General features: G+C 36.8%; 1 protein-coding gene across 3 annotated transcripts in view; it reads right to left on the bottom strand.

The window, feature by feature from the left end:
• Positions 1-211: 211 nt before the first annotated feature.
• SLC35B3 (solute carrier family 35 member B3) overlaps positions 212-11,446 on the bottom strand; it is a 33,810-nt gene continuing 22,575 nt past the window's right edge. For all 3 annotated transcript variants that reach the window (XM_074987699.1, XM_074987698.1, XM_074987697.1), the window contains exons 6-10: positions 10,640-10,737; positions 8,045-8,137; positions 7,541-7,652; positions 3,893-3,962; positions 212-2,756 (exon numbers count right to left, since the gene is read on the bottom strand). In XM_074987699.1, the coding sequence (XP_074843800.1) occupies positions 2,606-2,756; positions 3,893-3,962; positions 7,541-7,652; positions 8,045-8,137; positions 10,640-10,737 (524 nt within the window). In that variant the 3' untranslated portion in view covers positions 212-2,605. The remainder of the gene's footprint in view (positions 2,757-3,892; positions 3,963-7,540; positions 7,653-8,044; positions 8,138-10,639; positions 10,738-11,446) is intronic.

Here is an 11,446-nt window from a genome sequence, read left to right as displayed (position 1 = left end):
CGGGGGGGGGGTTGTCTCACACTCCCAGCTCCCCCCACCCCAGAATTTCTTCACACCATCTCGTTTCGGAAACTACGGTCTATGGAGTACAAGGGGTTTTACTAATTTTTAAGACTATCTTACAGCCCATACTCTAGCAGTGTCTCCTACTTAGATATAAATAGGAACTTTGGCCTAAGGAAGTACAGCAAGATCAAGCCTACAATTCTGAACATTAACATTTTTATTTGTTTTTAAGCTATAGGTTTGTGTGCAAGAGTGCAAGTTTATAGCACAGATCAGAAGTGGCTTTACACAATCATTTAAATAAAAACAGAACATGTTGCTTAATACCCCGTTTATTTTATTAAGCACTATTAAATCTTGCAAAATAGTAGCATTGGAGAAATAAGCCCTGAATATAAAAGCCTTTTGCAGTGTAAGCAAATCAGAAGAGCAGTCCTTTTTTGAACTGGAATGTTAACTCTCTCTGTGCGTGCGTGCGTGCGTGCACATATCACAAATTATAAGCAGTCCTGAGGCACCGTAGAGACTAACACATTTATTGGGTCATGAACTTGGGCATGGATAAAACTAGTGTGTGTGTGTTTTTTTTTTAAGATGAATATGGACAGTATTTTTTACCCACTGAAGCGCATGACCATATAAATGTGTTAGTCTCTAAGGTGCCACAGAGACTGCTTGTTAGTGTGATGCTAACAAGGGTACTTCTCTGAGACTTTTTAGTATGCATCTGTATAGTCTTATTAGCAGAGTTGCAGCAAATCGTAACGGTAGTTCTGTGGTTGGAACTACTGCACCACAATGACTATTTTATAATGTATTTGTGGTTTCATCACAAACCCAAAAGATTTTGGAATATTTCACTTTCTGTCCAATAATTTTTTGCCCCTAATGTATTTTTCATCATGAATTATGAAAGTGGAGTATGGACATACTTAACTTCTGAAGGTTTTCCAGACAGTAAACTTTGAAGGCCTGATTTTACATGCCTACATCCAATATTTGTGGGTGCAAGTTTGCAAATGGATGTGTATATGAAAAAAAAGGACATATAGCTTGAAAATGCTACCTGTCTTGGAGGAGTTTTGGGGGGAGAGAAGGAAATGATCGGACCACAGCAATGGGATGGCCAGCTCTTGGTAGAGGGAGTGGACCACTTATGTCCTCAAACGCTGGAACCTTGTGCCCATAAGTGCCTGTGGGGGAATGCCTGAGGAAAGGGACTTTTCTGTGATGCACTAGCCATTTGAGGCGATGCGGCGGGAGGGAAATTAGGGAAACTGATGGAATACTAGACATTAAAGCCTCTTCAGACATCCAGAGGACATCTTCCTGTGACTGTTGCCCAATATTTCCCTCTCTTTACTTAAGATAAATATTGAGATGTGTTTCTAAGTAGCAGTTTGTCTATAACATCACTTATTTCAGAGGTCAGAACGGGATTTTTCCTCAGGGGCAAATTGGAGGCCTGCCAGGCGTTTTTGGCTTTTCTCACAGGGTTGTGGTGGCACAGTCAAGCATTAAAGGAGTTAAAAATAGGAATTTTAATGCTAGGCGGCAAGTTTTAGCTTATTGCAGTGTATGACTGGTAAAGATCCTTTGCCGTAGGAAGAAAGGGGAACCAAAGTCTTTGGGTGTGGGAGAGAGAAAGAGGAATCGGAGGATTCAAAAGGGAGTTGAAGGTTTTATGGTGTGATCCTTTTAACTCCATGCTGGACCCAATTAAATATGAGCTATGAGAGAGGATGGGCAGATAACAATGGGGAGGGGTGTTAACTGAATGTCTAGCTTACCACTTGAATAAATACTTGTGTGTCTTTTTACCCACATAGCCTGATCAACATAATGCTGTGTGTACTCTGTCCATTGGACAAGAAATCTCACTTACCTACTCATGTTTGGTGTTAAAGCTTTAATTTGAGGACCGTGAATCGTATGTTTAATATATTAATCTGTGTGCTGTTAAAAGAACTTTCTTTCACGCTTTACACTAGTACAGTAGGTAGCAGACAGCTCCTCTGATGAGGAGATAGTATTGCAAGCAGAGAGATCTTGGCACGTTTCATACTGGGATTAACAGCAAAGTCTATGGGCACTTTTCAGTACATTTTAAGAATTTAAACTGAATTTTTATTTAAAATGAAAAAATCATGACATACTGTATTCTACCTTTTCCAACTTAAAAACTTCAATTTGGTCAATCAGTTGATTAGCTTCCATTAAGTGTCAATCCTGTATTACTTTTAAATAATCTCACCACAACAATTAAAACAAAGTACTAATCTCAAATCAGCCACATCTGATATGATATATAAATGCCAAAATTAATCTTGTACTGTTCCCAGTTGGATCACAGTTCTTCAGCAGTCTGCCAGAAGTTGCTTTCCTTCATTGTCTTGATAATGCCTTCTGACACTGGGTTATAACCCAATGTCTAATTCAAGTGCTCGGAAGAGAAGGCTTATTCATGTCAAACCATCTGCAAGCCGACAATATGCCTTTAGCTCCTTTGGTTTAAATAATATTCCCTTTTGGAAAGGGAATCAGTAGAAGACTGTTCCAATAAAATAGTCAGATCCATGAGATGGCATAAAACTATTGTCTACACGGTTTGGGACAACGTCCTTGTCTTTCTTTCTTCCACAGTTTTCTTCCAAAGACTTCGTAGTGAAGGCAGCTTGATTTTATCCATGTTCTTACTGTAAACATTGAGAAATATACCGAGGACAACTAATAAACCTGACCACACATACCTAAAGGGGGAAGAGGAAAATAAACCTGGTATTAAGCTTATTTGTAATGCGCCAATGACATGCCTTGCATTCTACAAAATAAAAAGTCTCTGCCTGGAGAGGCTGACAATCTAAAAGATAGTTGCAGACAAAAGAAAAGCAGACCCAGACAAGATGTTAGTATAGATCTTTGATTTTTATTATTCTGTCACCTTCCTCTTATGATAAGTAGGCTGGAAAAAGGAATTTAGTGATATAATCTGTCCACATATACTAAGCTATAATTGATTTTAACAGTTATATATACAGTACATTTTCATGTTTATAGGGGATATATTTTATAACCTCTGATTCTAAATAGGGTTCTTTCTTGCATCATTATCTTGCATTACCTGATTTGCATTACTTTTTTGTCCTATTAATTAAAATTGTTTATCGTTAAGCTTTATGCTTTTGTAAGGCTTCACCTTTTTCAGAACTAAATTATATGTAAATATTTTGGGCATTTGGAAGAAAGTTTGCTTACTTTTCTCCAATACAACTTATTACTAGTATAGCAGCAATCAAGTTAAATGGTAGTTTTACTCCACAAGCCATTAGGTTTCATGTAATTCATTTCGTCTAATTAATAAATGCAAGTGCTTTGGAAAACATTCTAAAACCCTAATAAAAAGTTACATCAACATTAACTTGTATCTTTTAGTGGGCAATGTATCAAGATAATAGGTTACTTATGAAAAAAAAAAGTATATTGGGTCAGATTTCAAAGTTGAGCCCTATATAAGGAAAAAACTTTACTTTACAAGGTAAGGTTCTTAGTCAGTTTTCTCTACAGAATCAGCCTTCAAGCAGCTAAATTAATAAGTAAATGCTACATATTATGTAAGATGCAAACTACAAAACTAAAAACCCATCAACTTCTGACCACTCCCAATGTGTGCAACAGATTGCTCGTTCCAATGTTTTGGGAGAAAAAAATGATATTTTCCCTGGCATGAATATCAAGAAACCAGTCAATATTTAGACAACAAATATTAAACATATGCAAGAGAAATGAGAAGCAGAGTAAAAGTAACTAGCTATGTTATTCCATTTCATTGATCAAGAACCTGGTTTTATGAAACATGCAAGCCATAAAAGGATGACTAGCTACTTACTGGAATGTGAATGGCTTTGTAAAGAACAAAAAAGAAAGCACAATAGTCATTGCCTTTCTCCCTGTTGTTACTGTAAAAGAAAAACAATGGTTACTTCCAATTTAGATCTACTTATAATCCAAACTAAAGATGTTATTAGGAAATATTAATATAATAGGTAATTAAGATCTTATCTATAGCAGGGATATATGTACTGAAGAGCTTCACTAGTGCAACCCCCCAGAGTAGATAACTTGACACGTCATATTGGGCTTCTTTGTTTGAAACTGGTGCAGCACATCTACAGTAGCAAAACCAGTCAAGATATTCCTAATATAGACACTCTCAAAGTCACAAGACTCATTTATCCCAGTGCTCACTTTATCACTTTCCCATGATATCTGGCAATACTAAACTTCTGTTTGAAAAGCATAAGAAATCAAACCATGAAACCAGAAGAAAATCTGAACTAGATTCTGTACATATTTAAAATGAGATGATTATAAAAATACTAATAATCTTTAAAATTTAGATATATTGTAGCAGTAACTGGCACAATCTTTCTTTCTGACTGGAATCTACTGGCCTGGATGCTTGTTTTTGGTTTTATTTTGAAGGGGTTAGGTATTTGCACTGTAACATGTTTAAAGCTAGTAGAGTCTTATTTATGTAATAGCAGGCTTCAATGCAGAGAAATAACTATTGAAACCACAGACAACGTCAGAAGGCAATTACTAACCTCAGAAGGCCACACATAGTATTTTACTAATCTCTGCCTACCTGTGATATTGTCACAAGAAGAATCTGGTTGCAGTTGATAAGGACATAATCCAATTAACAGATTTAGGTAAAGTTAGAACCTGCTGGATTATGCCAAAACTAACTACAACTTCCATACACTGCACTGAAATACTATATGAATAATCACAGAAATGGACGAGACCTGACAGGTCACTAAGCCTAGTTCTCTGCATTTATGACAGAACCAAGCACAATCTAATCTATATGGTCATGGACAATGGGTGACCCCATGGCTTAGTGAGAGAAGCCCCCAGCCACATAACTTCCGCTCAAGGTCCCTGCTGCCCTGCACCATACCAACTGGCTTCTGTTCACTCCTCCTTGTCATACACACAATGGAGATTCTGGCCCCCAGCCCAAGAGATCCTAGTCCTGGAGCTCTGGGGAGCTGGTGGGCAGCATAGCAATAGCTGCATGCTGCCTTCCACAGCCTCTGCCACTCACAAGACTAGGCTGGAGGAGAAAGCGTGGGGGTCTCAAGTGGAGCCTGGTAAGGCAGTTTGGGAAAGGCATTGCCTTCCCCTGCCAACAGTACCTGTTGCCCCGGTATACCGTCAGGTTCTGCCTGCATAAATATATAAACCTTGGTTATCATGAGATTTGTAATCAACTGCTTATAGAATAGTCAAATATGACACTCAACATAACCACTCAGACGATCAGATGAATCTTTTTTCCACAAGCGTTCTCTTAAAACTTGGATTAACACAGGCAGAAGTATAAAACTGTTACCATTGTAACTGTTGTTCTTCTAGGTGTGATTCTCATATTTATGTGAGTTAGGTTTATGCATGCATGTGCATGGCTGTTAGAAAAAATTGCCTCAGCAACTACCAAATAGCAATAGTTTTTCCCTAGCAACTACCAGTTTTTCCTGAGCAAATACTTGGCAATCTGGATACTGACCTGTATATGAACTGGGTGGATGGTACTGGTATATCTTCTGCCAAGGAGTATAAGTCAAATGTTCATGGCTTTTACAGATGATAATCTCAGGATGGGTAGTGCTGATAGCATCAACCGATGCTACAGATCATAAGCTGTTGTGCCTTTGTACCCTGAGAGGGCAAGAGAGCCTCAGAGCGGCTTTTCCCTCCCCTCTCTTGTGGAGCATTTCTAGAGAATGTTATTGGACAGCTTCTTTCCTTAGAACGCTTTCTGCTTTATCTCCACAGGATTCCATCTTGTTACCTCTCCTCTCTTCTATCTAGAGCCCTACATAGATACAAATGTCTACCTGCCGATGTGGATATCTGTGGATACACATTGGGATCCGCAGGGCTCTACTTCCAAGAACCACTGTGGCCAAGGGAGAGGAATGTGGTTCCATCGTACCCAGCAGCCAGTGCCTTGCGACGGCAGCTCCTCTTATCAGTGAGGCTATACTGCCTCCACCCTTACCACCCATGAAGCTGTATGATCCCAGACAGGAGGTCCTGTTTGGGGTGGAAGGCAGTGCTGCTGTGAGAAGCTGCTGTGGCAGGATGCTGGCTCCCAGATGTGATAGGACCACACTCCTCTCAGTTGGCCACAGGGACTCTTACAAGTAGAGCCCTGCAGATCCTGATGTCTATACGTGGCTATCTGCATCTGCAGGTAGACACTTCTATGCACACAGATCTCTACTGGTATATATGTTTTTCTTAGAAACATTAGTATGAGCATAAGCACTTTCAGTATATTGCACCATACTAAGCATTTGGTAGAAAATGGAGTGTATATGCAAAGACTATCTGGAACAAGATTAGAGGAACACTGCAAAGTTGAGCAATGCTTCTGGAAGATCAGTTTATCTGTACCTTTATTTTTTTTTCTGATACCTCCCAACACAAGTTGCAGTCTAGATGTATGGTAAGATTTCCATCTGCGAATAAGAAATCAAATACCAATTCCCTTGGGAAAGTATTCGCGGGAGCTAGGATATTCAGCTTTGAAATTCTCACACTCTCTTGGTTTAAAATAGCTGTTATCTGGTGACCTGCAGGGCATGTCACAAAGCTCACGTAGTAGGTAAAATGGAACTGGTGAAGGCTGAAAGTTGAGTTACTGTGAGGAAGAAGAGCTGATCTGGTTTTTGTTTCTATCTGACATGGTGGTTTAAACTTTTGAAGGAACAAGATGGGCTGTTGAACTTACATTTATAGATGGTATTTATAATGGCTGTCAAGGTTGCTTTGAGCAAAGGCCTGGCACTTATTCTGTATTTTTTTTTTAAATTCTACATATCAAAATTAAGAAGTTAAATAGGCTAAGATGCCCTGTATCTTTCATCTAAGTCTTGACATCTACAACTTAATATGTCTTGTTATCTTGTCTTGATGAACAAGCAAGACTGCTGGGGAGGCAAAGAATTTGCTTTTTGTGATTTTTAAGCATCAAACCAGCAATGCAGTAAAATTTACTATTGCTTTAAGAGCATCCACTTACTGTCTGTAGGTACAAAGTCTTAAACAGAATGTGCTAAGTTAATCTATTGAAAATATATGTAGAAAGATTTCCAGGAATTTCTGAGAGGTTGGACTTTTGTTTGGAAAGCATGATACAAGCCTTTTGCACACTTATGTCCAATTTTATTTTAACACTTTTACCTCCTTTTCCGAAATAAGTCCTTTCTCTACTTGTTTATATTTTAGTGTATAATTCTGATTTCACAGATCTGTCAAGTGTGTTGTTGACGTATCTGCAATGTTTCTTGCGTTCATATATCTTTGCATGAAGTCCATCTAGGTGAAGGCACTGGGTTAGATGAACTCAGGTAAATCAGCTCACAAAGTAGAAGAAAACAAGAACAATTCTCACAAGCTCTTCCTAAATGGGAAAATAGGATTATGTTTTTATATTAAAATTTTAAATGTAATTTGTTCATACCTGTTACAGCCAGAAGGGCACCAAAGATTTTAATCAAAGCTAGAACAAAGGATATTCCAAAATATCCAGTCAGGGAAAAAAAGAATGCATAACCATAAGTCTGAATGGGATGCTGCAACAAGAAGAAGAAACCTGTTAGGAAAATGCAAAACAAACCCTAAGGTGTTACAAAAGGAAATAACACTATAGACTTTAATCAACTGCGTGACCAATAATAAGCTGTCCAACAATGCATTCATGCAAAGATTCTTATTTAATTTATATTAAATAATGGAAAAAATAACAATTCTGAACTCAGCTACGGCACTTTAAGCTTACCTATTTTGTCAAAGACTAAAAAACAATTAATTTATAAATTGGTCAAATTTATTTGTACTCCAGATCCCTTAACAGAATGGCAAAACTTGTGACACTATTAACCATAAACTTTATAGTGAAGAGTCCTCTGTACACAGAAAACTACTTAAACATTTTTATTTTAAAACAAGATTAATTGGTGTTTACCTTTGAACAGAATGTTACCGCAGGGCTTAATCCGCTAGTGCATGTCAATCCCAATAATATGTATAAAAAACCTATTGAATAGGAATAAAGAACCTGGAAAAGTTCAAATACAAAATTAGCTACTAGTAGTAAACAATTAAAATAGGAAATTAAACAATTTCCAAATGTGTTAGTGATAATATACTCAAGTAATTTTAAAATGTGGCACATAACATCTTCAGTATTTAAGTTAACTAAATGAAAAGTGAGAGTGGGTAATAGAATCGTGACCTTCCATTTTACCATTAAGCCACAGACATAAAATATATATATATATATATATATATATATTTCATATGCAGGAAGGCACTGGAGTTTTATAAATTAAGAATAGTTAAAATATTGCATATATTTATAATTGTTTAAAGTTTTACTTAAGGAACAAAATCCTGAATTAAGAGTATCTACAATCTCTCAGGTCTGGCCTGAGGATATTAGTAATTTGTTTTTCTAATTGAGGTTTTTGAAAAAGTAATGAAGAACCCTCCAAAAAGATCTTAAAGGTTGCAAAGTCAAGCACTCAAAAATTAGGAAATGGAAGAATTACATTTACCTGACCTGTTTGTACATATGCACAATTATCTTTTTGATTGCATATTATTTTTTCCACAGGACATCTGCCTTGTTCTGTGTGCACACACTGGACGATGCTTTGGGAATGATTCAAGATTGTGTAATGTATAAATTGTCAAGCTCTGACTATTTTCTTAAGTAATTTCTAATGGGGTTAGTTACTCTGCCTCTGTCCTGTATTGAGGATAGACTACTAAATTTGGAAGAGATCAAGTTTCAATAGATGTGCCTCTATTGATATCTGAAGCTAATGTAAGATTTCTGAATGTTCAGAGGCATTCGCCAATCATTTTAAACATTTCAGCCACAGCTACTGGCTCTTCTAAGCTTTGTGCATCACATTTTGTATACTTCGAGACTGAATAACATTTGTCAAGTCAATCTTAAGACTTCATTCTTGCTGTTTAGAAAATGAACTCTATTTCAAAAGTTTCTTAAAAATAAAATAAAAAGGGTGTCTAAGTTGGTGGTTTCAATTTAACAAAAGTCAGTCACTTGTGACATATAAGTCTATTTTTTACATTGCTTATGGAAAAGCTAGTTTAATTCAAAGTTCTGATTTTTTTTTTAAATTCAATTACAATGTTAAGTCCAGAATTTTGAAGCTTTTTCCAGCATTTCTGGATAAAACTGACTACAATAAGCTTTAGAAAATGCATGTGAATATATGCAATATAAGCATTATATGGTGGACTACTTTTTCTTTTCTAGTTTTATTTTTCTGTGGCAATTATGCTGTACTGTCAACTCAGTATCTATATTTTTTGGGGATTTCATTTCTCCTGTCTTCTTGCTCTTCCCTATACATATAACTTGCCAATACAATTTTGGATTTCACTGTTACTTGTCACACAGCTGCTCCCCCCACCCCCCTTTTAGGGTGCATCTACACGATTCATTAGATCAACCCCATCAGGATTCGATTTCACGCATCTAGTGGGGACGTGTGAAATGGAATTTTCAGGGGTGGACAGTTGACCCCTGTACTCCTCATCTTGAGGAGCAAGGGTGGTTGACCATTGACCTCCCTCAGTGAGGGTGGCCAGATACGTCAATCGTAGAGACGTTGATTCCAGCTATGCAATTGCTGATCTTCATTACATCTACAGCATTATAATGGATGGTGACTCAGGATCAGATTTTTAAAGAGTACTTAAGGACTAAGTAGGATTTTTAAAATGGCTGAACTCAACAGATAAAACACAAAATGATTCTATATAAGGGAACATTATTATTATAACTGGACTTGCACGGAAAACTCTTCACTGATTTCAGTTATGCAGTAGGGAGGCATAAACAAAGAATATACTTCCCATCTATACAAATATTATACAAAAATCGAGAATTACTGCAAATTCAAAACTTATTTCGTTTTATGTACAGATATGTGTAATTTTCAAAGTAAAAATGAGCAGCACAATACAAGCATTATAACCAATTGTTTTTTGTTGCATGAACAATAATATATCTTGACCGACAGAGAGAGTTGTAATTTTCTCCTATGTTTCAGAGATTCTATAGTAGTCTAGTCTGTCAGTGGTTTTCAGTCAGGGATAAACATACTCTTGGAGGTACACAGAGGTATTCCCAGGGATACATCAACCCATCTAGGTATCTGTCTAGTTTTACAACAGGCTACATAAAAAGCACTGGAGAAATCAGTACAAACTAAAATTTCATAATGACTTGTTTATACTGTTCTATACTATATATATATATATATATATAATATAGAAACAAACATTTTATATTCCAATTGATTTTTATAAGGTGGTAAAAATGAGAAAGTAAGCAACTTTTCAGTAATAATATGCTGAGACACCTTTGCATTTTTGTGTGTGAATTTTGTAAGCAGGTAGTTTGCAAGGTGAATTTTGGGGTACAGAAGACAAATCAGACCTATGAAAGGGGTACACTAGTCGAGCAACTTGAGAGCCACTGGTCTGTGTGACAGAATACGAAATTAAAGAGTCAGGTATTTACCATTTCTGAATTGGAACCATTGTGCAACTTCATAGCTTTTTCCTGCACATTTCCTATAACTGCATCTGCACAGAGAGCAAGGGATATAAGAACCACACCTTCAAAGAAAAGAAAAAAGGAAAAACAAGCCATATTAACAAAAGTGCAACGTTCCATTCTACACTCACATTCTAGTGATAAGTGTAGTGTAAGATGTTAGCTCAAATAATTTTCATTTTGCTTCAGTTCTAGAAGAGAGGAATTGCTTTATTTTACACGCATGGCGGGACTTCAAAGTTTGACACTTCGAAGTTGCCGTGGGGGAGAATTAAGCTAATGAAATGCTGCACATTAACCACAGCACTTCATTAATAATCTTCCATCACCCTGATTAATATGCCCCCTTCGAAGCTGGGGTCAAGTGTAGACCCAGCCTTAGTGTGGTATGTTTCATTAAGTATTTGTTGCTTTTGCACAGCAGTGCTTATTCTGGACTCCACTGATATAAAAGAGTCTTAAATCTAATTTACAAATTCTGGATGGCACAAAATGGACAAAACTATTCAGCCACTAGATGCTTCAAGTCCACTCCAGTTTTTATGTTTGTAATATTCTTATCAGACATCAAAGATTATTTGTTCCATTTAACCTCCCACCATAGTTTTGCTTCCTTAGGCAAGACTGCGATGTAAATAGATTTGCCCTTGACAATGTGTATGTTTTAAAGACTTTTGATTAAATCACAAGTATACAAAACAAAACTCCAGCTGGAATCAGACCAGTTTTGAGTAAATACTTTCAAGAGATTTATTAAAAAACCACCAGGAA

This window comes from Carettochelys insculpta, chromosome 2, assembly GCF_033958435.1.
Source record: "Carettochelys insculpta isolate YL-2023 chromosome 2, ASM3395843v1, whole genome shotgun sequence".
Lineage (NCBI taxonomy): Eukaryota > Metazoa > Chordata > Testudines > Carettochelyidae > Carettochelys > Carettochelys insculpta.
Note: the sequence above shows the minus strand (reverse complement) of the source record. Positions and strands in the feature narration are given on the sequence as shown.